Source organism: Tetrao urogallus (assembly GCF_951394365.1).
Source record: "Tetrao urogallus genome assembly, chromosome: 15".
NCBI classification, from domain to species: Eukaryota; Metazoa; Chordata; class Aves; order Galliformes; family Phasianidae; genus Tetrao; species Tetrao urogallus.
This window is the reverse complement of record NC_136828.1, coordinates 10,002,877-10,028,187: the sequence shown is the minus strand read 5'-3', so window position 1 is coordinate 10,028,187 and position 25,311 is coordinate 10,002,877. Positions and strand designations below refer to the sequence as shown.

General features: G+C 62.1%; 1 protein-coding gene across 1 annotated transcript; it reads left to right on the top strand.

The window, feature by feature from the left end:
• Nucleotides 1–3,817: 3,817 nt before the first annotated feature.
• Nucleotides 3,818–24,221, top strand: MYO15A (myosin XVA; the record flags this gene model as incomplete). The annotated part of the gene is made up of 63 exons (XM_079542913.1): nucleotides 3,818–6,835; nucleotides 7,735–7,817; nucleotides 7,915–7,978; nucleotides 8,055–8,164; nucleotides 8,265–8,339; nucleotides 8,490–8,580; nucleotides 8,969–9,072; nucleotides 9,541–9,604; nucleotides 9,680–9,793; nucleotides 9,902–10,063; nucleotides 10,155–10,268; nucleotides 10,366–10,424; nucleotides 10,629–10,752; nucleotides 10,843–10,938; nucleotides 11,063–11,194; nucleotides 11,395–11,520; nucleotides 11,796–11,873; nucleotides 12,082–12,236; nucleotides 12,354–12,399; nucleotides 12,508–12,632; nucleotides 12,838–12,955; nucleotides 13,036–13,211; nucleotides 13,279–13,363; nucleotides 13,535–13,588; nucleotides 13,704–13,785; nucleotides 13,875–14,005; nucleotides 14,581–14,676; nucleotides 14,762–14,997; nucleotides 15,441–15,610; nucleotides 15,699–15,771; nucleotides 15,913–16,107; nucleotides 16,203–16,300; nucleotides 16,394–16,482; nucleotides 16,592–16,718; nucleotides 16,855–16,913; nucleotides 17,036–17,099; nucleotides 17,184–17,322; nucleotides 17,496–17,586; nucleotides 17,671–17,767; nucleotides 17,993–18,114; nucleotides 18,341–18,400; nucleotides 18,524–18,599; nucleotides 18,916–19,031; nucleotides 19,104–19,222; nucleotides 19,301–19,442; nucleotides 19,711–19,822; nucleotides 19,952–20,026; nucleotides 20,400–20,605; nucleotides 20,693–20,826; nucleotides 20,902–20,968; nucleotides 21,135–21,207; nucleotides 21,364–21,437; nucleotides 21,522–21,604; nucleotides 21,755–21,885; nucleotides 22,026–22,120; nucleotides 22,355–22,432; nucleotides 22,628–22,724; nucleotides 22,811–22,971; nucleotides 23,066–23,199; nucleotides 23,283–23,416; nucleotides 23,514–23,647; nucleotides 23,889–24,029; nucleotides 24,120–24,221. The coding sequence occupies exons 1-63, from the start codon at nucleotides 3,992–3,994 to the stop codon at nucleotides 24,219–24,221; spliced, it is 9,612 nt and encodes a 3,203-aa protein (XP_079399039.1). The 5' UTR covers nucleotides 3,818–3,991.
• Nucleotides 24,222–25,311: the final 1,090 nt, after the last annotated feature.

The following is a 25,311-nucleotide window of genomic DNA, read 5'->3' as shown; positions in this document are numbered from 1 at the left end:
AGGCAATCAAGCAGGTTTGATTGGCTGAACACTCCTTTTATAATTTAATTTAGTCAGGAATCGTTCGCAAGGTAATAAAAAGAGACTGACTCCAAATACATTCATTTAATTCAATGAGAGATGGTTACTGCGGCAGGCTCGCCTCCACCAGCTTCCCTCACCCCATCACACTGACATCTTAAAGCGCTGCTCGGGACTGTATATAAGAGCCACGATCCACACTGACAGCTTAATTGTTTCTAATGCTGACAAGGGTCACCCCCAAGCAGACATTGCACATTGTGCCACGCTGGCTGGGGAGGCTGCGGAGAGGAGGATTTATGGCTGGCAAATAGTTTAGAATTCCTCTGGTTGCGCCTGCTAAATGATGAACCCTCCCCTTGGGGATTGGGGCTATTGATTGTAATTTGCAGTTAAGCCTTTTGCTTTCTGAGGAATCAGCATAATAAATACCCACCGCATTACGGCAGGGATGTGTTAGCAGGGAGGAGATGGAGCCCAGGCGTGCGGCTCTGGGAGGAGGGAGTAGAGATTGGAGATGTTTCCGTGCAGGATGCTTCCCTCCTTGGGGTGCCTGCAGGGCTGCTCGGTCCCAGCCCCGTTGTGAGAGAGCTCGCTGGTGTGTGGCCCCGTGTCCCTGTGATTTCTCTTCCTAAATGTGCTTTGGCTTGTGGGGAGGAGTGGGTCAGGGCCTTTTGCTGTCTGCCCACATCTGGGGCTCGTGACACATCTGTCCTGGGAGGGATAGGGCTGTGGTACTGTCCAGCTGCGTCACCGTGGGATAAAGGCCAGGGATCAGGGCTGGCTGCCCCTCCAGCTGCTCCATCCGTGCTTCCTCCCAGCCCTGCACAGGGGAAGATTAGCTCCCATCCCTCCGCTCATGAGCAGAGATGAGAATAATAGCAGTCATCAAATATGCATTGGGTAGCAGCAGCCGGCAGCTGCCGTGCGGCAAATATGGGTCTGCCAGGAGAGTGACGGTCCCTGAGGGAGAGTGCAGAGCCAGCAGTGCCAGGGCATGCGAGCAAGCCAGGCTACCCAGGTGAGTGCTGTGGGTGCCCCAGGTAGGTGGCTCAAACCCTGGGCTCGTGGGGGCTGCGATGGACAAGGTGCTGGGAGGGACCTTTGTGCACTGTTGGTCCTTATGCTGCTGTCTTCCTGGTCACGGTACGCAGCGTTGTGTCACATCTGCATGTCTGCTCCCAGCCTTTAATCCTCCTTGCCTCCCCTTCCCATGGCCACAGTGTTTCTGTTGCTCTCTGGCACAGAGCTTCCTGTCCAAAATACCCCATCCTTCCCCACGAGCATCTGCCCCGCTTTTCTTACCGCTCCTTCCCTGCGTTTCATTTATCCTGGGGATGTGGTACCTCAGGAACCCTCCCTGTCCTGGAAGCTGAGGCCCTTAGGATCAGCTCTGTGGTCAAGGTGACACTGTGGGGCCGTGACCTGGCTGCATGGCATGGCTGGGGCTGTGAGTCAGCATTTTGGGGTGTGCGCCAGCTGGTTTAAGCACGAATCTGTTTGTGTCACACCCAGCTGCTCTGTCCTCTGCAGCATCTGCTCCATCCTCTCCTCTGGGTCACGCCTTGCTCCAGGCAGGTTTCCTGGCCAGCCTGGATGCAGTGCATGTTGCCAGGGAACTACTGGTCCCCGTGCTCTTGGGTTTGGTTTTAGGGATGAAAACGAGCAGCCAGCTCAGGGGGCACCAGGAAAAGACCTGTGGTGCTTCAGGGCTTGGAGGGCTCCTGGGGAGAGGATGGGAGCCCTTCAGTGGTGATGTGGTCAGAGGATGCTCTGGACCCCATTGCTGTCCCAGGTATCCTCAGCTCCCTGCAGGCTCTGTGCCAAAGGCATATGGGAAGGCTGTACCTTTAGTATGAGATGGCACGAAGGCGGTCTATGGGGAGATCTGGGCAGGGCTGTGTGGGAGCTCATCTATCTGGGGCTGTGCTGCCCACTCTCCCTTGTTCTCCCTCTCTTGGTATGTCCTCTTGGTGAGCCCTCATCGCGGCCACAGCCATGGCAAAGCACGGGGAGCTGTGCCGGTGCCATGCGGTGCTGAGAGCATGGCTGATGCCCACTGCCATGCCATGCCTGGAGGATGGAGGGTGGGGGTAGGGATCGCACAGGTTGGATGGAGGATAAGAAATGATGGGGACCGTGGAGGGTGGTAGGGTGAAGGTGGGACCTGCAGCTTCCTGGGGTGAAGCACAGCACGGAGGGTTGGGGCTGTGGGAATTGCACGGGGGGGGTTGGCAGCCACTGTGCTGCGCTCCATCGGGCTGTGCTAGCAGGTGAATGGTGCGGGGCGCAGGATGGGTGCTCGTGCCTCCAGCAGGGCTGTTACATGTGGCACGGTGATGGCGAGCTGTGCGTGGGCCAGGGTGTGGAGGAGGGGCTGGAACGGTGCCACCTCGCCTGCACGGCGTGCTCTGGGCAGCAAATTCACACCGCTGCTGCTGAAAGTTTCATGAACCCACAGCGGCACGAATCCAGGGCTGGCATTAAGATTTGATGCGGTCACCCCGCAGATGGGCACGTGCGTGTGTGGGCGCTGCTGCGGGACACGCAGTGTGCGCACGACATCGGGTGACCCCACGCTGCACACTGTGGACTTCCTTGCTTCGAGTGGGTCTCCAGGGTATGATGTGGGCTTGAAGTCCTCCTCTGTGACTCCCCATTGCAACGTAAAGGTGGTAGAGGCTGATTTTAGGTTGGCGACGGTGCTTTGTGCTGATATGAGTGCAAGTGGTGGTGTTTGCGTTCACCTATTGAAGGATGAGTGGCTCTGGACCAGGGCAGCTTTGGAGGCTCAGGGCATTGTTCCTGGGGCACACAGCTGGTAGTGCCACATTTCAGCCCTTGCAGCATCCCACTGCAAGCCAGGAGCAGCAGGAACAATGCTTGCTGTAGGGCTTACCCTTTCTACACCATCTGCAGAGGTGTTTCTTGCCTCTCCTTCGCTCCTTCGGAAAAGTCTCCGTGCAGGAGCAGCTCGTCCCTTGCATTATTCATTCTGCCGCGAGCCCCGAGGTTGGGTTACAGCTGGCAGCCCCGCGGCCAGCATCTCGGGCCGGACTCGTGGGGCTGGGTGGGAGGCAGGCGGCAGCTCCTGCCAGCCCTGCACTGCCGGCCCCACGCCATGCTCAGCCAGGAGCCCCCGCGGGCAGCCCATGGAGCCACACACAGGCACGTGGCCCACCGAAACCAGGCACAGGTAAATAATCACCCCTGGGATAAGGGTCGACTTGTGGCATTTGTGCAGGGCATTGCTAGGGCCGGAGCAGGTGTGAGAGCCGGAGCATGAGCGGCTGTCACCGGCAGGATGGTTGGCAAGAAGGGGGAGGCCAAAAAGGAGGCGGATGGCAAAGGGAAGGGGGGCAAAGGGAAAGGGAAGGATGGCAAGAAGGGCAAGAAGGAGGTGGTCAGCGAGGTGGAGGAGACATCAGACAGCGAGCTGCTGAAGGAGGAGAGCAAGGAGTCCGAAGCGGTGGAAGAGGAGAAGAAGGTGGAGGAAGAGGAGGAGGAGGCTGCATCGGAGGAGCCCAAGAAGGAGAAAGGGAAGGAGAAGAAAGGGGTACTGAAGGCGGTGGTGGCCAAAAAGCCGGGCAAGGGGAAGAAGGTGCAGCTGGAACCGGAGGAAGAGGAGGGCGAGAGCGATGCGGCATCGGCCAAGAAGAACCTCAAAGGCGCCTCCAAAGCGGCGGCCGACAATGCCAAGAAGAAGAAAGGAGCCAAGGGCGCGGAGGCCAAGGCCCAGCCTGCCGAGGAGGAGCAGGAGGTGGCGGCAGCCACAGCGAAGGCGCGGGCGAAGCGCAGCCTGCGAAGCACCTCCAGGCTTTTCCTGGGCTTCAAGAAGCTGGGGCTGCGGCGGCCCAAGAAGGGGCAGTTCAAGAACACGTCCCGCTTCTTCTGGGGGCTGCATAAGCAGAGCACCAAGAAGAAGAAGAAGAAGAAGAACAAAGCGGTCCTCAAGTCCACCTCCAACCTCATGGTGCGCTTCAAGCACGTGGGGAAGAAGAGGAAGAAGGAGGAGGCCGCGGCCGCAGCCGCCCCGCCGCCCAAGCCAGCCTTCCTGCTGCTGCACCGGGCCGGGCAAGCAGCCGAGGACGGCGCGTCGCTCTTCCGCCGGCAACCGGAAAGGAAATTTAAGCCGCGGGCACAGGTGCTGAGCAAGGCGGCGGCCGCCACGGGCTGGCTGGCCAGGAAGCTGCTGTCACGGCGCGGGCGGCTGACGGGGGGCAGCCGGACAGCTGACACAGCCTGGTTGTCCCGCATCGGCGCCAAGAAGCTGCCGTTCCCTGCGGAAGAAGAGATCCTCAGGCACCGAGCCAACATGAGGCGGCTGCCGGCCGGCACTGGGCCCACGGCTCCCATGGCTGAGCGGCGCGGCAGCATGGCGAGGCGCCCGTCCTCCCGGCGGCGGTCGCAGCACGGCAGGCCCATGGGGACGCCGGCCCCGCGCTACGGGTGGGCCCAGGAGGAACGGGGTGCGGCCTATGGACGCCGGCATGGCTACGGCAAGGAGGAGCAGGAGGGGCCCTATGGGATTCGTCATGGATACGCCAAGGAGGTGCCAGGTGGGGCCTATGGCCGCCATCTTGGCTACGCCAAGGAGGGTGATGGACCCTATGGCCGTCGGCGTGGCTATGCCGAGGAGGAGGAGGAGGGACCCTATGGCCTGCAGCACGGATATGAGGATGAGGAGGAAGACTACATGCACTCACCCACTGCAGCTTACCCACCAGGGTACGGCTTTGAGGACGCGGCGCCGACCCGCTACGTTGATTACCCTGGCTATGAGACAGAGGATGAGTATGGATTCGATGGAGGGTTTTGGGATGAGAATGAGCCACTGGAGCACCCCTATGGCTACTTGGAGCCCGAGGATGAGGACTATGGGTCGCCGCTCCACCTCTACGACCCTTACAGCAGTGACCCAGAGTACAGCGAGGAGGTGACAGGACCCTTTGGTTACAGGGAGGACCCCTATGAGGACTTTGGGGAGCCCCTTGGCCTCACGGCTGGAGGGTACATGGGGGATGAGTACCCCGAGCACCGCATCCAGTACAGTGAGGGTGGGTGGGCACCGCGTACCCAATCTTCCTGCAATCCCTACGCTCTGGGGCTGGACGAGATATCAGAGGCCGAGGAACCAGAAGATTGGCAGGAGGAAGACAGGGACTATCCCTTCTCCATCCTCAACACCTCCTCGCTGAAGGGCATGCGGGACACGTTGTCCTCCAAGCTCTCCCTCAACAGGAAATTCAGGCTCTTCCCAAGGCCTCAGGTAAAGCTGTTTGGCAGGGACCGCCTGGACATCTCTCTGCCTCCATCCCCGCACCGCGATGAGGATGACTACGATGAGTATGAGCCGCCAGCCACCAGCCCCAAAGCAACCCGGGGGGGCCGGGTGTCAGCAGCACGGGTGTGTGGGAGCCCTTTGGGGCAGTTCCTGCAGCGTTCCCTTTCACAGCTCCAGCCCCTCGGCCGTGCGCTGCGGGGCGTGGGGAATCCCTGGGACCGCGGTGCTCCCCAGCCCTCTTACAAGCGCTTTGGCCACGGGACAGAGCGTGCCGGGTCAGTGCGGGTGGGTGGCAGCCGGGATCCCCCGCCCCGTGAACCGGGAGCTTCACGGCCGTCCTCGCTCCGCAATCCCTTTGTAAACCCCATGCGCTCCCTATCGCCACCACCAGCCCAGCAGCACCCCAGCAGCGTGCGAGGTGAGCGGCCGCGGCGCTCCGTGTCTTTCGGGGCCAGCTTCCGCCGTGAGCCCCCTGCTGTGCCGCGGGCACCCCCAAATGCCGCGCCGCCAGCTCCAGCAGCACGGCATTCGGGGGTGTCGGGGAGACCCCTGACCCCGCGGCCGTCACGGCGGTGCAGCTCTCCTGGGGTGAGTCCCCCGGGACGGCTCCCCGCGGCCTGGCCTCGGCAGCCGGAGCCCCCCACCAAGGCTGTGAAGCCTCTGATGAGGAGCTCCTTCCTTGCACCGCCCTCACGCCCCGGCAGCCGCCGACTCAACCCCTCCTGGGAGGAAGCCCCCGGCATGGAGCTGCCTCCCTGGCAGAGCACGCCCCCACCGCCCAGCCCTGCGTCTGGGCCCCCCAAATCCTTCATCCAGCGCATCGGGCAGCCCCTCGCCGGCATGGCCCCGCGCTCGCCACCGCCAAGGCCGCCTCCTGCCGAATCCGGGGGACGCAGCCCATCCCCGGGACGGATCCGTCACGTGGGGCAGTCCCTGGCGTCGCTGATCGTGGGGAGCATGGCCTCCTCCAAAGCTCCCTCGTCCCCACCGCCTGCCCGCCGCCCCCTATCTCGCTCGCCCTCCCCACCGAGACGCGCGTCCCGGAGAAATGTGGGCACCCCCAGCTCTCCGAGCCCCAATGTGGGGAGCCCCCATCTCTCTTCCTCCCCTAGCGCCCGCCGCCGCAGTCCCCCACCCCGCGGCCGCATCCCCGGCTCGCCCCCCATCCTCCGCCGCAGCTTCCGTGCCCCCGAGCCTGCGGAGAGCGAGGCCGTGGCTGGGGAGGACGGCGCTGGGCGCTACGCGGTGGTGACGCCGCAGATCCAGAGGTTGGGCTCCTTCCGGAGGGCGTCCCGCATGTACAAGCAGCACTGGTCCAAGCAGCACGTCGTGCGGGTGCGGGAGATGCCCGACGCCTGGACGGCCGAGCAGGGCTACAGCCGGCACCCCGCCGAACGCGGGCGGCAGCGGGCGAGCCAGAGGGGAGCCGACATCGGCCGGTACCTGGGCCAGCGCTCAGCGAGCGCCTGGAGGGACAGGCACCCCTGGGCGGACGGGTACCTGGGCAGCAAGCAGCCCTGGCGCAGCAAGGTAATGCCGGCCGTGCAGTGAGCGAGGGGTGGTTCGTCACAGAGATCGTTATGGGATGGAGATGGTGGGCGAGTGGGCGTCACGTCCGGCCCCGACCACCAGCACCGCCCTGCCTGCTGGGAGGGGAAAGTGCGGTGCAGAGGGGTGTAAGGCAGCCAGAGCCACGGGCTACGTTGGCAGGGTGGGGGGCGAGCGGCTGGGGGTGGTGGTGGGGTCCTGCACGGGGACCGGGCTGGATGGGGGACGGTTGTTGCATGGCCCCCCCGTGCTGCAGACACCTGACTCTGGCTGGCTGCAGCCCGCGTATGGAAATGCTGAGATCTGATCTGCAGGATGGGGCGGGAGAGGTTTCGTTAGCGGGAGGCACCGCGACCCCGGCCGGTGTCTGCTTTCCTGCCCACTGCTGGGCGGGAGCCAGCGGGGGCTGCGTGCAGGCTGAGGTGCAGGGATAGATGTAGTGCTGGGTACAGCCGCGATGCTAGGGACTGCTGTGGTTCTGGGTACAGCTGTAGTGAGTCATTGGGTTTGGAAGGGAACTCAAGTCCAACTCCAGCCCACTGCACCAGCCCACGTCCCTCGGTGCCACATCTGCCCACCTCCCTGGGCAGCCCGCGTGCAGCCCTCTCTGCCTGTTTCTGCTCAGAATCTCCAACAACAGCAATGGAGCAGTCCCAAGCATTGCCTCACTGGGGCTGCTCCCGATTTTCAGCCCTGCTCTCTGCAGATGTGATACTTTTGTTACAGGGACTCATTTTAGGGCCACGGGTGATTGCTTGGGGTCCCTGCACTTACTGGTACTGGGGTCATACTGGCAATTTGGGGCAGTGGCTGTGACCCAGGTTAGATGTAACAAGGGAATGGCGATGCTGTGATGGTGCCCATGCTGTCTCCCCGTGTAGATGCAGTCGCTGTGCAGCCTGCCCATCGTGCGCTACCAGGAGCCGCAAGAGGAGGATGGGCTGGAGGACATGACCCAGTTGGAGTGAGTGCCGTGGTCCCATCCAGGGACAGTTCCATCCCCATGGGGCTGTGGGTCCTGCGCCCCTCCTGCTCCCTAATACAGCCTCCCCCTGCACCAGGGACCTGCAGGAAGCCGCGGTGCTGAGCAACATCCGCACACGCTTCGAGCGCCAGCTCATCTATGTAAGGACAGGGCTGCAGGGGTCCCCTGGGGGAGCTGCTCCCCCAGCGCTCTCAGCCTCTGGTCGCTCTCCTGCAGACCTACATCGGCAGCATCCTGGTGTCGGTGAATCCCTACCGCCTGTACAACATCTACGGGATGGAGCAGGTGCTGCAGTACGAAGGCAGGGCGCTGGGCGAGAACCCGCCGTGAGTACTGCGTTGCTGTGCCACCACCCAGACCTGCAGAGCCTGAGCTGCCCACGTTGGGGTGACACAGGGATGCCTACGTGCCTCCCACTGCTTCCAGGCACCTCTTTGCGATTGCAAACGTCGCCTACTCCAAAATGATGGATGCCAAACACAACCAGTGTATCGTCATCAGGTGAGGGGTGGCCATCCCCACGCACTGCCCGTAATTAGCACTGCCCTGATTGCACAGGGTGCACCAGCCCAGCCCCATGGGTATCTCTGGGCATGGGGTGCATTAGGGCTGCATTGGGTGGGTGTGTTAGGGCTGGGCTCTGCCTTTCAGTGGGGAGAGTGGCTCAGGGAAGACGGAGGCCACCAAGCTGATCCTGCGCTACCTGGCAGCCGTCAGCCAGAAGCGCAGCACTGCACAGCAGGTAGGGGCTGCCACTCTCCCTGTCCCCACCCCTGTCCCCATCCCTGCCTCCCTCCACCGGCTCCACCGCTCTCTCCTTGTCCCCATGCTTCCACTTGGACCACGGCAGATAGAGGTACTCGTGGGGCATACAGACTGAGATGGCTCGATGAGGCTGAGCAACATGGTGGCATTTCTGCCACATCACCCCATCTACATGGGGACAGTGAGGGTGGGAGCTGCATGTGCATGGGGTTGTTGTGCTGTGCTGCATCCCAGTGTGGGCTGGTGATGTTGCACGCCTCCAGTCTAGGTGTGCAATGGTGGTGACGCAGCCAGGGGGGTTGGCACAGCATGTCTTGTGGCTGTTGGGGATCCTCACCTGTGCTCTCCCCATTGGCTGTGGGCAGATCCTGGAGGCAACCCCCTTGCTGGAATCCTTCGGCAATGCCAAAACTGTGAGAAATGACAATTCCAGCAGGTTTGGGAAATTTGTGGAAGTCTTTCTGGAGGAGTAAGTAACACCCATCATTCTCACATGGCCACTCCCACCCCATGTCCTCCCCATCCCGGTGCCCTGCCCTGCTCCTGGACCAGCCCCGTTGATCACAGCTGGGGTGGGACACACATACATTGCTTCTTTTGGGAATGAAATGTGGGAAGGGGAAAGGCAAAGACAGGAAGACACGTGGCATTTGTCGTCTCCTGCCCATGATGCAGCAATGCTGTGCCAGAGGTGAGCAGCCTGACTGCCTATGGATCCCCATGGTCCCTGATCAGCACCACCAATCCCATAGGGATATCCATAGGGATGACCAATGTCACCTTGGGATGCGCAGCTCCTGCCATGCTTGGGAGCCCACTAGGAGGAACCTTGGGTTGGGGGTGACAGCTGCATATAGCAGGAGAAGGGGGGGGGGGGCACGGAGCCATCCTGCAGACCCCCAGGTTGTCAGCCAGGTGCCCGCTCTCGCCCCTGCAGTGGTCTGATTTGCGGTGCCATCACCTCACAGTATCTGCTGGAGAAATCCCGTGTGGTCTTCCAGGTGGGTGCCAGGGGGATCCCTTCAGCTTTATCCACACGCCTCCCTTGTCCTGCAGCTCATCCCTCTGCCCCACAGGCCAAAAGCGAGCGCAATTATCACATCTTCTACGAGATGCTGGTGGGGCTGCCTGCCCAGCAGCGGCAGCGCTACTGCCTGCAGGGAGCTGAGACCTACTACTACCTGAACCAGGTGGCCAGCCCCTGCCTCCTCCTAAGCCTTTCCAGGGGGCTTATGGGGTCCCTCTGTGCCATTCCCCTTGAAGACTGAGGGTGCTGATGGCTCTGGGGTCTGTGGCAGGGTGGGAACTGTGAAATCCCCGGCAAGGATGATGCAGAGGATTTCCGCCGTCTGCTCAACACCATGGAGGTGCTGGGCTTCAGTGTGGATGAGCAGAACAGCATCTTCCGCATCCTCTCCTCTGTCCTCCACCTGGGAAATGTCTACTTTGAGAAATATGAGGTATGTGAGCCAACCCGGTGCCGAGTTCTTTTGACCCAATTTGGGGTGCATACAAAGGAAATGCCCTGTTCCTTCACTGTGTGTGCTGCAGACGGACTGCCAGGAGATTGCAACGGTGGTGAGTGCCACAGAGATCCGGACAGTGGCTGAGCTGCTGCAGATCTCCCCCGAGGGCCTGCAGAAGGCCATCACTTTCAAGGTGACGGTGAGTGTGGGGGGGGGGACACCACTCCAGTCTGACAGATGCATTGGTGACCGTGGCTAAAATCTCAGTCACATCAATGCTTTGTGTCCCCAACTAGGAAACACTGCGGGAGAAGATTTTTACCCCCCTGACTGTCGAAAGTGCCGTGGATGCTAGGTAAAGGGAGGTGGTCTGGGACTGAGAAGATGGGGACATTGCAGTAAGGGACAGGGAAAAAGGGATGATCTTTGTGCAGATCTGGTGCTAGAGGCCATGCGTGCAGACCTGTGTGTGATGTGCATACAGGCCAGGCTGTACAGAGTGCTGCAGGTGCACAGGCAGGGTGCCTTGGTCAGCACTTTGCTCGCCTACCCCTTGCAGGGATGCCATTGCCAAGACCCTCTATGCCCTGCTCTTCGGCTGGCTCACCGACCGCATCAACAAGCTGGTGTACCCACGGCAGGATGCCCTTTCCATTGCCATCCTGGATATCTATGGCTTCGAGGTGAGCAAAGACCTCACCGTACACTCTATTTCCCCAATTTTGCTGCAAATAGCTCTGGATAGTTTCATACCCCACTGCTCTTTTTTGCAGGACCTCAACTTCAACAGCTTTGAGCAGCTGTGTATCAACTATGCCAATGAGTACCTGCAGTTCTTCTTCAACAAGATTATCTTCCAAGAGGAGCAGGTGGGCAGGGGAGCGGAGCCACGCTCTGCTCATCTCCGACCATGTCTCCATGGATCTGGGGGACTTTGGGGTGTCAAAATGTCCAGCCCGGGGTGCAGGGCTCAGTGAGCCGCTGCCATGGCAGGAGGAGTACCTGCGGGAGCAGATTGAGTGGAAGGAAATCCCCTTCAGTGACAACCAGCCCTGCATCGACCTCATCTCCCAGAAACCCTACGGCATCCTCCGCATCCTGGATGACCAGAGCTGCTTCCCCCAGGTGAGGCTGCCCCGAGCTGAGGCACCGAGAATGGCACCACCAGGTTGTCACCATGCCTGGGCGTCACCAAGGCTGCTCAGCTCCTGGGCTATCCTGGACCATCTGGGAGGCCCGCTGTTACCTGGCTGGGTGTCTCCATCCTGCTGCCACCAAACTGCCTGAGCTGTGCCATGGAGCCTCACCTCGCTGTCTGCCCCCAGGCCACGGATCACACATTCCTGCAGAAGTGTCACTACCACCATGGGACCAACCCGCTGTACACCAAGCCGAAGATGCCGCTGCCCGAGTTCACCATCAAGCACTACGCGGGGAAGGTGACCTACCAGGTGTGTGATGGGTTACAGAGCTGACATGGAGGGTCGTGGGACTGATGGTAGAATCATAAAGGTTAGTAAGGATCTCCAAGATCACCAAGTCCAACCACTGATCCATCACCACCATGCCCACCAAACCATGTTCCTAAAATCCAGCAGCAGGGGGCTAGGGGCAGCCCCAGGGCTCTGGGTGGGGGCTGGGAGTGGTCCCCCTCCTGCAGAATCCCAGCCTGGAGCTCCTCACCTCCCTGCTGGGCTCCTCACCTTGAGGTTTTGCCCTTTGCCAGGTTCACAAGTTTTTGGATAAAAACTATGACCAGGTCCGTCAGGACGTGCTGGACCTGTTCATCAGCAGCAGGACCAAGGTATGGCCCTGCCTGGGGCACCGGACACAGACACATGCTGCTTGTAATGTCTCCAAGCATTTGTCCCCCACTCAAGGGGATCAGCAGCAGATGGTGTGACCCCATGCCCTTTTGCCACAGGGCTCCCCAGCCTTCATGTCACGCAGACTGTTCTTGAGTGGCCACCAGGGCCACCTTCCTGCTCCATAACCCTTCCTGTCCCTCCAAGGTGGTGGCCAACCTGTTCTTCGGCCATGCCCAGGTGCTGGCCCGGCAGAGGAGCCTGGTCAGGAGGAGCAGCACCAGGACGCGGCGTTACAAGGCTCCCACTGTGGCTGCACGGTTCCAGCAGTCTCTCCTGGACTTGGTGGAGAAAATGGAGAGGTTGGCACAAGCAGAGCACTCATGAAACTGCTGGAGGGAGGGGGGTGGTTGGACCCACGTCCCTGGTGGCCAGGCTGGCTTCGTCCCCTGTCCCTTGATGGCGTTTCTCCAACACAGGTGCAACCCCTTCTTTGTGCGCTGCCTCAAACCCAACAACAAGAAGGTGAGCACGGTGGGTGCGTGGTGTCATGTGGGTCCTCAAGTCTCCACACCCTTCGCTGGTGAGGATCTGCCCACGCGGCCACCAAGGCTTCACTTCTTGTTCCCCTAGGAGCCAGGACTGTTTGAGGCTGATGTGGTCAGCAGCCAGCTGCGCTACTCGGGTATCTTGGAGACCATCCGCATCCGCAAGGAGGGCTTCCCCATCCGCATCCCTTTCCTTGTCTTCATCGACAGGTGCCTGGGGTGTGCAGGGTGATGGCTGTGGTTTGATCACTGCCAGCTCTGGGGAACCCACAGCAGGGAGCTGAGAGCCCCCCAACTTGGGTTCAGAGCGCCAGGAGAAGTTGCTGTCCCAGGCAATGGGGAGGGCCCATGCCAACATGATGGGAGAAGTCCCATCTGGTAGCAGTGCTGGTGACAGTGCTGTGGGCCCTCCCAGGTACCGCTGCCTGGTCGACATGTGGTCCAATGTTGTCCCCAATGGGGCCAACTGTGTGGAAATGCTGAGGAACCTCTGCCCCGTCAACCCCAGCATGTACTACGTCGGCGTCAGCAAGGTACCAAAGGGCTGCTGGAGAATTTGAGGTGCTCAGGTACAAGTGATGTACCATGGGGGCTCACGGCGTGCTCCCCCCAGCTCTTCCTGAAGGAGCAGCTGTACCAGGCACTGGAGAGCAAGCGGGCCCGTGCCCACCACCTGGCTGCACTCACACTGCAGCGCTACGCCCGCACCTTCTTCATCAAGAAGCGCTTCCGCTCCCTGCGCCGAAAAATCGTCCTGCTGCAGAGCCGGGCACGTGGCTACCTGGCCAGGTAGGGCTGGGGTCACTGGGGTGGGGGGTCAGTGGGGGGCACAGGATGATGGGATGCCCTCCTGCAGGCAGCGGTACCGCCGCATGAGGCACACACTCATCAAGTTCAGGTCGCTGGTACACATCTATGTGAACCGCCGGCGGTACCTCAAGGTGAGGTGGGCAACGGGGGCACCACCAGATCCTGGAGCTCTTCAGTTCCATCCCCACCACCTCCTTGGTGGCATGGATAGGGAGCACCAGAGCAAGAGCACCTTGGTGTGGTCCTGTGCCTCTGGGTCTCCGTGGTGCTGGGGCTTATGTGTAGCATCACTGTGCTTGCAGAGGAAGGAGGATGCACGCCGGCGGGCAGAGGAGGAGAAGGAGAGGATGAAGCAGGTAATGGAGTGATGCTCTCATGCCCTCGCCCATTGGCCATGCCACAGCACTCTGTAGTATTGGGGATGAGGAGGAGAAGCTCAGAAATGGGGCCCCATCTCCTTGCTCATGGCAGGAGCTGACGAGGAGGGAGGTGGTGGATGTGACACACCTGGAGATCCCTGCTGAGCTGATGGGGCTGCTGGAGGCCGCGGCGGGTGAGTGGGTCAGGCACAGCCCTCAGCCTGCACCACCCTCAGCCCCATCCCTGGCTGTGGGTGCCAGAGCTGCTGGCTGTGTGCTGCAGCTGCCCGTGAGGTGAACGCCGGCTGTGTGGTCCTGGTGCCACCACCAGCATTGCAGCCTGACTCCCAGCTCACCCTGCCCCTCGACATCAACGATTACTCCATGGCCAAGTACGTGCGGGGCCACTTCCAGGTAAGGGTGGCATCGGCCGCCTGCCCCAGCAGACAGGGGGCTCGCGGGGGTCCTCATTGCCCTGGATGTGGTGCAGCTGTTAGGTTTGGGGTCCCCAAGGTGGTGCCATGGGGCGCGAGTGGGGCTGGCTGCAGGGTGGCTGCGGTGCTGCGTGGAACTGGAGGTGGCCCCCCTCCGCCCGCCCTCCCTGTGGGTTCTGTTGTCTCCAGGGGCCAAGGGGACCCCGCTGAGGTTATTGGAGAGAGACCCGCCGAGCCCTCCTGGACACCCAACGCGGGGCCAGGAAACCCAGGTCGCTTTGTTCCTTGGCCCTGGCCACTTTGTGTCTTTCCTCTTCCTCCTCTTCCTCCTCTCCCTCTGTTTACACTGTGTGTTTCCAAGTCCCCGGGATCCTCAACAGCATCACATCCTTCTCTCAGCCTCCACAAGGTGTCGGCCCCATCCCACATCCTGACCCTTTCTCAGTCCCAAAGTCTCCATCCTCAACACTCAGAGCATTCCACTGCGTTTCCCCTGGAGGCAGTGGCAGGGTCCTCCAGGGGGGCAGGTAGCCACGGGTGTGGGTGTCACCACAGGAGCCAGCCTTTGGGATGCTGACGGCCCCACTGGTGGCCCCGCTCACCCGGCTGGATAAGGAGCTGTGCCATGAAGCACTCAGCCTCTTCAAGTTGGTAGGTGGGAGAGCGCAGAGTGAGGAAGAGGAGCTGAGCTGGAAGGAAGGAGACAGACAGCCTCCACCCCACTCTGCCCTTACAGATCCTGCGCTTCATGGGTGACCCGGGGCTGGGTGGCAAGCAGGAGACTCTTTTTGGCAACTACATCGTGCAGAAGGGGCTGTCAGCACCGGGGCTGCGGGATGAGCTGCTGGCACAAGCAGCCAACCAGGTCTGGCGCAACACCAACGTCAACAATGAGGAGCGGGGCTGGCTGCTGCTGGCTGCCTGCCTCAGTGCCTTCCCCCCATCCGCCGCCTTCGACAAGTACTTGCTGAAGTGAGCTGGGGATGGGGGCTTGCTGGGACCTCAGGGGTTGGTGTGGGATGGGGTCTGGGTCCATTGTGGGGATAATCTGGAATGCATCACTGGGGACAGTGCCCAGATCCTGGGGGTCACGTGTTTAGAGACAGCTTGGTAACAGTGCTGGGTGCTTCCAGCATCCCCTAGGACCATCCTGGCACATGCGCCCATGGATGCTGCTCCTATGTGGGAGCGCTCTGAGGTGCCCATGTGGTCACTGAGGGTCAGCCTGGTGCAAGTGTCTGAGGATGCTGTTCCCATCTGAGGTCCCTACCATGTTTCCTCGGGGTCAATCTGACACATGTCCCCAGAGACACTGCTCCCATCTGGGAGTGCTCTGAAGTCCCTCCATGGCCCCTTCCAGCCTGTGTCTGGGACTCCCACAGGGTCACCCCTTGGTAGCCGTCCTTTCCCCACAGGTTTGTCTCCGACTACGCCTTTGCTGGCTACAAGCCGGTGTGCCAGCGCAAGCTGATGCACGCCATGGCACGGTCTCAGCTGGGTGCCCGTGCTTACCCACCCTCACTGCTGGAGTGGACAGCGAACCGGCGGCAAGCCAGCATGGCACTGCAGCTCTTCTGCTTCAATGGTGTGGGGTGGCACAGAGCTGGGTTTTTTGGGGGGGTCCCAGTGCAAGAGAGGACCTTGGAACCCACTCACCACCCATCCTTCCCCAGGCGACCAATTCTCCTGCCCCGTGCACTCCTGGAGCACTGGTGAGGACCTGGCAGGAGATGTTCTGAAGCACAGGTACCACCAGCTTGGCTTCCCGCAGCTCCCCCTAAGCCATCTGGGATGACCTCAAACCTGGAGTGGGAGCCACGCTGCCCAGCTCTTGGGCATGGTATCCCCCAGAGCGGGGTCAGCCTGTCCCCAGTGTCCTGCTGTCAGCAGGGGGCTGGTGGAGGGCTGGCGCGGGTGGTCCGTGGCCATGAAGGTGGGCACCCAGTGGGCTGAGCTGGCTGGCCATGATTATGTCCTGGACCTCATCTCCGACCTGGAGCTGCTGCAGGGTTTCCCCAAGCAGAAGTCCTGCTTCCTCATTGCCTGGGACGGGGCGGGGAGCCGGGACCATGCCAGCCGGGCGTAGGTACCCGGGATGGGACACAGCCCTGCAGTCGGCACAGGGCTGGATGGGTGCTTTAGGAACACGGGTTGGTGCAAATCTTCACTCTCTGTAGGGTGCATCCCATGGATTTGGATGAAGTGCCGCCTCCTCCAGCTGTCAGAGCACCCACGCTGCCGTCGCTGGTGGAGGCAGAGGGGTACCCACCGCATGGTAGGGCAGCCCCTGGCTCCTAGATGCCCACTGGGCTGTGCTCACTACAGGGCTTCTGGGGCTTCTGGGCTCATTCTGCCCTCTGCCCACCAGACACCGACTTTGGGGAGCACAGAACCCAGAAGGGTTTGGATCGGTACCTGGACAGCCTCTTTGACCCGGTGCTCTCCTATGGCAATGGGGTGAGTGGCGTCCCCCTGCCTGAGGGTCAGCAGAGCCAGGGGCACAGGGCATAGCACAGCCTCCATGGCGGGGCTGTGCCTCAGTTTCCCCTGGACACCTGGTCATCAGGAGCTGGAGAAGCCTGCTGCCATCGTGCAGAGGATGAAAGGAGGTGGCAGCGTGGGAGGGGCGGACAGCAGTAGCGGTGCCAAGCAGCAGCAACCTGCCATGCCCACTGACACGCAGCAGCCAAGGGGTGAGCTCCTGGGTCCCTCCCTGTCCCCATGCCTTAATTTCCTCACCTGATCCCCAGTCCTTCGACTTGGGGAACACCCTGGGTCCCCGCAGTTCTCAGTGCTGAGCTGGCTGAGCTCTCCATATTGCCTTCACAGGTGCGGAGCCAGCGTCACCCCCACAGAACCACACAGACCCCAGCCCACCAGGGGCCCCGGTCAGTGGGGCAGGGCTGGGAGGGGCTGAACCCACTCCTGTCCAGTCTGCTCCCCAGCCATGGAAACACTGGGGAGCAATGGGGCAGGGGATAGGTCCTCAAGGTACAATTCCACCTTGCAGGGCAGAGCAGCAGAGGGGGCACCCACACGGGCCCCCCAGCCCCGGCCCTACTCACAGAAAGCAGGTAAGGGATGCCTGGGCCAGGAGCTTGACGTCAAATGGGCTGATTGCCCATACAGTCCCCACGAGCCACGGTTTGTCGTCACAGCACCCACAGGCTGGCAATGGAATGGCGAGCCAGTGCAGCACTCCCGGCTGAACTCGGAGCACATCCCACGGCCCACACACAACATCCGTAACATCATCCGGCAGTGCCAGCCCACTTCACGTGGCCCCCAGCCCCACAGGTACCCCCAGGCCCTGCTCTGAGCTTTTGGGGCTGCCAACTGCGTCCTCCGGCCCCATTACCCTCTTACTGGAGGGTGTGTGATGCTGGGATGTGGGTGACACTGGGACGTGGGCGATGCCTGGATGCAAGCGATGCTGTGGTTTGTGTGACATCAGGCTGCTGTCTCCACAGCAAGCTCTTTGGGAAGAAGCTGGATCCCCACGAGGAAGCCTTGCAGATCCTGAAGGAGCAGCTTTCAGCAGCCCGGGTGCCTGCGGCTGCGGTAGGGATGCGGCCACCCTTGTGCCTCCTGTGCCAGGCTGGGGGAGCCGCCAGCCCCAACATTAATCTGCTTGCTGCCTTGCAGGGGATCACGGAGGCTGTGGCTGCAGTGAAACCGGTCCCCGGTGGCAGGTACCAGATGAGAGCACCAATGGGGCGACTGGGAGCCTCCCGGCCTCCAGGTATTGCAGGGCAGAGCCGCACTGGGGTCCCAGGGCAGTGGGGCAACTTGTCCTTCCCCCGTGGCACCGGGTCTGGATGCAGGTCCCGCTCTGCAGCATCCTCATGAGATAATGGCTGTGCCCTCCCTGACCCACAGTGGTTCCCATGCCTCGGTTACCCCTGGCAGAGAGGAGCTGTCAGCTGTCCCCCCCCAGGGTCATGCAGGGCTTTCCATCCCTTTGCAGTCTTCGTGTCGAGGGAGCTCCCATCTGAGGCACAGCAGGTGCAAACCCAGCTTCACCGCAGCTGCAGCGAGGACTTCTACACCTACTGCAATGTGCCCTGGAAAATATACATCCGCAAGGAGGTGCAGGGCTGGGGACAGGGCTGGGACTGAGGACAGGGCTGGAGACAGCCTGCTCCATGTGGCATGGGGGGAAGTCAGGAGGACATGGTGTGAGCAGCAGCATCTGCTCCATGCTCCAGCGGAACAGTACCTGTTCCCTCTGTACTGGAATAAGACTGGTGTCAAATCTCTGCATGGATAAAGGGGATTTTCCCCAGCTGAGCTGTGCCGGTGTCCCTCTTGGCAGGTTTTCTACCCCAAGGACAGCTTCAACAACCCGCTGCTGCTGGACCTCATCTTCCGGCAGGTGAGGAGCTGAGCCAGCCCCGCATCTCCACCTTCAGCTCCACAGAGCTTCCCACAGCTCCGCTGAAGGCAGGGAGAGCTGGGGGCATCGGGGACACATAACTCCCTGTGCTTCTTGCCCCAGATCTTCACTGACACGCTCTCTGACACCTGCATCCGCATCAGCCCTGAAGAGCGGCTCCGCATGAAATCCCTCTTTGGTAATGCTCACCTGCACCCCAAATACTGCTATTCCTGGGAGGGAGAGAGAAGCTCAAAGTGGGCTGCTCCCATTCTCCCACTCTGGCAACTCTCCATTTCTTGCCACAAGCGATTCTGCTTAAACGTGAATCAGTTTTGCCTGTAAATGAGCTGGCTGTGCCCTTGTGTTTCACAGTCACAAGTTGTGCTGGGGCTCAGCCGGGCTTGCTGCTTCAGAGCGATATGTTTCACTGTTCTGGTCATGCTGGGAGATGGGATGAACAACTTCATCTCACACCAGAACCCCCATCCTGAACCCCTTTGCTTTCCCCACAGCGGAAAACAAGCTGGACTCCTTCAGCCCCGTGGCCACTGAGAGTGTCAAGAAGGAGATTGTGACAGCCGCCCGGGACAGCTGTGAGGTTTATTTCTCACGCCTCTTCCCTGCCACGGTGAGGGCACATCGTGGGCTGGGACATGGTGGTGACAGTCCCCGTGCCCGGCTGATGTGCAGTGATGTGCAGGGCAGCGTGGGGACGGGCGTGCAGATCCTGGCTGTGTCCCACACTGGCATCAAACTGCTGCGGTTGGTGAAGGGCACCAACATGCCTGGGGAGCAGCTGCGTGTGCTGCGGGTGTACAGGTAGGGGCTGCCCCATGCATCCATCGGGATGGGAGCTGTGGGTGCCCGGTCCTTCATCCTGCCCTCTACTTGCCCCAGCTATGCAGACGTGCTCTTCGTGGCCACCCCATCCAGGAACATGTTGGAGTTCAACCTGAGCAGTGAGAAGTTCATCCTCTTCTCCCCAAAAGCTCCTCAGGTGAAGGCCATGGTGGATCACTTCATCACGGAGCTCAGGAAGGTGGGGGACACATCTTGGGGATGGGGAGGGCAGTAGGGGACAGTCTGCTCATGGGACACTGTCTGGGACCTGTGAGGTTTGGTGGGGTTGGCTACAGGTGTTTGAGGCCCCTGTGCATGGGCGTGCACGCATTTCCACAGATGTGCATGCATTTCCATGGGTGTGCATCCATTTCCATGGGTGTGCATCCATTTCCATGGGTGTGCATGCATTTCCATGAGTGCATGTGCATGCGTGCATGGGCTGTGCCAGCCCCCCCTACCCCCAGGACTCCCAGTATGTTGTAGCTGTGAGGAACTACAGCCCTGAGGATGGGGCTCAGCTCAGCTTCCACAAAGGAGACATCATTCACCTGCAGCCACTGGAGCACCCCCAAAGAGGTGAGCCACCTCCAGTCCTCGCCCCTTGCCCTTCATGAGCTCAAGGGTCCCACCCCACCCTCAGCCAGGGATAGCTCTGGGGACGGGTTGGTGGCCACCCCTGTGGTATCCATGGCCATGTCCCCACAGATCACTACTACGGCTGCGTGGTTCGCAAGAAGGTGATGTACCTGGAGGAGCTGAAGACTGGCACCCAGGATTTTGGTGGGTGGCTCTGTGGTGTCCCTGTGAGTGTCCCCAGTGTGTATCCATCTGACCTGAGCCTTGTTCCACCCTGGGGCTGGGTCCCACTTCTGTTGCCCCCAAGCAAGCAAGCTGGCTTTGGCTCTTTTTAACACCAACCCAAAGCAAAGGGATGCTCCCCTGTGGTTCCCATCCTGGATGGTTGTAGCACTGGGTGCTGCTCCACGTCCCTGCATCCAGTGGTGTCTGTGTCCCCTCTGCTGTGTCCTTTCCTCACACAATGCAAAGCTGCAGCTGCTTCCAGCTGAAAGCCACAGCCAGACTCCATGGTGAGGGCTTGTGGGTGCCACAGGGGTGACACCTGGGGCCATCCCCACCTCTCTGCCTGATGCAGGGTGGAAGTTCGGGGCCATCCACGGCAGGTCAGGGCTCTTCCCGGCTGAGTTCGTCCAGCCCGTTGCAGCCCCTGACTTCGTCCACTTGCCAGCGGGGAAGAAGGAGGAGCCTGCGGACAAGAAGGGCAGGGTGGCAGCCTCAGGGGCCGTGGCCATGGCCGTGGCTTCCACTGCTGTGGCACGGGAACTGGATCGCAAAACTGAGGTAAGCGTTGCTCTGGGGCTACAGGTTGCCAGCTATGCTCTGTGCCCAGTGCTGGCCATGCCCTGTGCCTACCGCTCCTTTCTGCAGGGGCCTCCGACCAGCACCGCCTTCCCAGAGGGTCCAGAGGGTGACAGCAGCCAGCAGCTTGGGGACGGTGCAGAGAGCTGCTCCATGCTGGCCTTTGCCAGGCGGTATTTCCGTGCAGCACAGCGTGGGACCACGTGAGTGCCCGATGGAGGGACGGGGACACCATGGGGATGGCTGTGCCCACCCGCTCCCTCATCCCTCTCTCTTAGGGAGTCCTGTGGGAGCAAGGGCAAGATGGATGGAGCCAGCGGGATGGAGATGCTGAGGTTCACCAAGGTGCGGGGAAGTGGGGCGCACTGGGGATGGCAGTGTCATGCAAAGCTGGTGTTTGTTGTGGTGTGCCGCCCTGTGCCTGGAGATGTCCCTTGCTGTGGCATCATCTGTGATCCTTGAGGTCTGATGTGCTCGAGAGCTCCTCCAGCACTCACCCTCTCCCCCCCAGATTCCCATCCAGGAGTCGCTCATTGAGTTCACGGATAACAGCATCAACAAACTGGCGACTGAGACTTTCCAAGGTGTGCACAGCCCCCCACCACATCCCCTGCCCCATGGGTGGCCAGATGGGGCGCCTCCTCCAGCCTGCTTGCCCCACGTGCTGCAGTTTGGGAGGCTCTCGTGCCTTGGGGAAGGGATGAGTGAGCTCTGCCACCTTGTGGCTTTGTCACCCCCAGCTGTGATGAAGTTCATGGGTGACCACCCTCTGCGAGGGCAAACGGAGCTGGACATCATCTGCACCATCCTCAAGGTAAACCCCACAGCAGAGTGGTGATTGGTGGCAGCGGCCATGGGGATGTCCCCAGCCATGCACTGAGCAGTGCCTCTCCCCCAGCTGTGCGCCGAGCATGAGGTGCTGCGGGATGAGGTGTACTGTCAGATCATCAATCAGGTCACTGACAACACCAGCTCCAAGCCGTGAGTTCCTGTCTCCATGCTAGAGGCTGGGCTGGGGACAGCTGTGTCCTCTTGCAGCCCACACTGCCCTATGCTGGCCCCTGGGGCTGTGGGTGCCACCATGGACACCCTTCACTCTCCTTGGGGCTCAGCCCAGCCCCTTCCCTGCAGGGACAGCTGCCAGAAGGGCTGGAGGCTGCTCTACATTCTCACCGCCTATTACAAGTGCTCTGAGGTGCTCAGGCCCTTCCTCCTGGCCTTCCTGCGGAATGCCAGCCTGCGCCCAGAGCTGCCTTTCCAGGGTAAGGGCTGCATACGCTCCAGGGACCTTTAGGAGAGCCAGTAAAGGGCAATGTCCCAGCTCAGCCCCATCCCACCTGCCTCTGTCCTGTGCTGCAGAGCCCCTGGGGCTGTCATCCCCACACCCATCTGTCTCTCTCAGGCATCTCCAAAGCCTGTGAGCAAAACCTGCGGAAAACCCTGCAGTTTGGTGGCCGCAGCCTTTTCCCCAGCAACATGGAGCTCAAAGCCATGGTGGTGAGGCCATGGGGGTGCAGGGCAGGGCTGATGCCAGCTTGAGATCCCCTCCCAAAGTTTGGGATGTCTCCGATGTGCTTGGGAGCCTCCCATAAGGGAAGCTCTTTTGGGGATGCCCTGGGCTTTCAGGGGGGGCAAAATGTGGCTCACCATGGCAGGGGCACCGTGGGAGCCTGGGGTGTCCTTACGGGGTGTGAGAAGTGCACCCCACGCCTGATGTGTTCCCCTACACAGGCTGGACGCAGCGCCAAGCGCCAGCTCTTCCTCCTGCCTGGCGGCATCGAGCGGCACCTCAAGATCAAGACATGCTCAGTGAGTCGGGGGGCACGGTGGCTGAGCGCACCCCAGGCGCACGGTCACTGAGCTGAGGGACACTGAGACAAAAGGGTCTCTGGAGATCGGTTACCTGGGGAGCTGCGCAGCGTGAACCCCAGCACAAGAGCTGGTGGTGGCCATGAATGTGGCAGGGGACGTGACACCACCCCAACCCCACACCTCTGTGCCCAGGTGGCTCTGGATGTGATAGAGGAGCTGTGCTGCGAAATGGGGCTGCAGCGCCGAGAGGCTCTGGATGAATATATCCTCTTCGTGGTCACCAACAGAGGTGAGGGGCCAATAGGCTCAGTCAGTGCCACCAGGCGAGCACCAAGTGGAGACCCCCACTGTGCTGAGGCTGCCGGGGCTGCACAGGGCAGAGCGTGCGACCTCTGACACGCCGGGAGTACATCTTGGATGTGGCCACCGAGACCGAGCGCCTGGACGCTGCCTACACCTTCTGGTGCCGCCGGGTGGTCTGGGGACAGCCCCTCAAGTTTGATAACGAGCTCTACGTCACCGTGCACTACAACCAGGTCAGGGTGTCCTCTCCCAACCATCGTCCTCTCCCAACAATTCACCACCCCCAGTGCTGGCTCCAAGCCGTATCACCGCGCTGTCTCCCTCCAGGTCCTCCCTGACTACCTCAAGGGGCTGTTCACCGTCCTGCCGCCCACCAGGCCAGGAGAGCAGCACTTCCAGCAAGTGGCCAAGCTGGCTGCTCTCCAGCACCGAGCCAAGGATGGCCACCACCTCCCCACCATGTACGGGACAGGCTGGGAGCCCATATCCTGCAGAGACTGGGGCCCGTTGGGCACTGAAATCCCTGACCTCTGTGTCCCTGCAGGCGGGAGGTGCAGGACTACATCCCCCCACAGCTCTTCCGCCTGCTGTCGGCCCCATCCTGGCTGCACATGGTGACCCAGCACATGCAGCAAGCACAGGCACTCAGTGCCCACCAGGCCCGGGCGCAGTTCCTGGGTGAGGGCTATGGGACAGGGACAGGGATGGGGTAGGCAGGTTTCTTTACGGGCAATCCAAGAGATGCCGTCCTCCATCCACCCCTCTCCTCCCTCAGGGCTGCTGAGTGCCTGCCCCATGTTCGGCTCATCCTTCTTCTACATCCAGAGCTGCAGCAACCACGCCATCGTCTCACCCTGCATCCTGGCTGTCAACCAGAACGGCCTCAACTTTCTCAGCAAGGAGACCCACGTAGGTGTGGGTTGGGGGGCTGAGCGATGGGGAGACCCCATGGTCCCTGCTGCAGGCTGGCACAGGGCCGTGCGAGCCGTGAGGAGAGGTGGGGGCCGATATCTCCCTCCCGGCACAGTGTGGACCCCTAAGAGCACAGAGCGGGGGCAGGAGGGCCTTCCCTACACACTTTGCTGGAGATGTGCTGGATGCGGTGGGGACCTCAGGACCGCCCTCCCAGCCCCCACCTCCCCACCCCCAGGAGCCGGTGGCCAAGTTCTCGCTGAAGGAGCTGCAGGCGACCCGGACGCAGCGCCCGGCGGCCGGCTCCAGCTCTCCTTATGTGGAAATCACCACCGGGGAGCTGCAGGCCCAGGGCGTCACCCAGCTGCAGTTGGAGCAGGTTGGTGGCTGTGGGGGGACAGAAGGGCCCCGAGCGTGCCCCGACGTTGTGTCCCCGTCGCCACGGCCCGGCCCCGTCCCCTTCCGCCAGGGCCTGGAGCTGTGCCGCGTGGTGGCCGCGCACGTGGAGAGGCTGCTGGGGGCGAGGGAGAAGAGGCTGACGCTGCCGCCCAGCGAGATCACGCTGCTCTGAGCCCGCGGCCCTGTCCCCAACGCGACCCCCACCCCCTCCTCGCTGTAACCCCGCACAGGATTTTATACAAGCCCACGAAGCGGGGCCCGGCCGCGTTCGTGCTGTGTGCTGCGCTCGCTGCGATCCAACCTCCCCCCGCGCTGAGCCCCACAGTTCCTTTCGGTTTCCCCTCAGCAGCCCCCGCACCGGGCACGGAGCCCCCGGGTCCCCCCAGCCGCCAGAGGGCGGTAGTGTCCCTGCGCCACGCGTCTCGCAGGCATCTCGCTGGCCGCCCCGAAGCCCGCCGGCGTTCTCGCGAGGACCCTCCCCTAATCAACCGTCGGCTAGGACTTCCGGCAGCCTATCAGCGCCGAGTCCCGAGGTGGAGGGGCGGGGCCGCGCGTCGCCGCCGCCGACCGTCGCGACGCGAAGCGAGAGCGGGCGGAGAGGGGGAAGGGGCGGGGCTTCACGGCGAGGGGGCGGGGCGGCGGCGTGCGCGTGCGCAGTGCGAGGGCGGGGCGGGGCGGGCGGCAGTGCCGGCGCGGTGGGCGGCCCCGCGGCGGCGGCTCGGGATGTCGGGCTGCCTGCTGGTGACGTAGCGCCGCTCGCGCCGCGGGAAGGGCTGCGCCAGAGCTCCGGGGCCCTCCGCCGTTTCCTTCCCCGGTCCGGAGCCGGGGCCGGGCCCCGCGTCTCCCCCCGCCATGGGCGCCGGCGCGGTGGCGGCAGCGAGCAGGGCACGGCGCGGAGCCGGGGCCGCCGCCGCTGGGCATGTGCCAGGCTGGGCCGCCGCGTGAGCAGCCCGGGAGCCGTACCTTTGTCCGCCCGCCCGCCCCGCGGCAGCGCGAAGCGTTTTTAAATTTCCTCTCTCTCGCCGTTTCGTCCGTTGCTTCGCCGCCGCTCCCCTGGGCGAGCCGTGAGTTGGGCCCCGGGAGGGGAACGGCCGGGGGAGGGGCGGGACGGGGTGGGTCAGGCACCGGGAGCGGGGCTGTGGGGCGGGGGGATACGGGGAGCTCGGGGCCGCGGGCAGGGCAGGGCCCGGCGTGGGCTTGGGGAGCGGGCGGGAGGGCGGGTTGGGGGATCCGCTCTACCGGTGTTTGCTCTCACGTTGCCC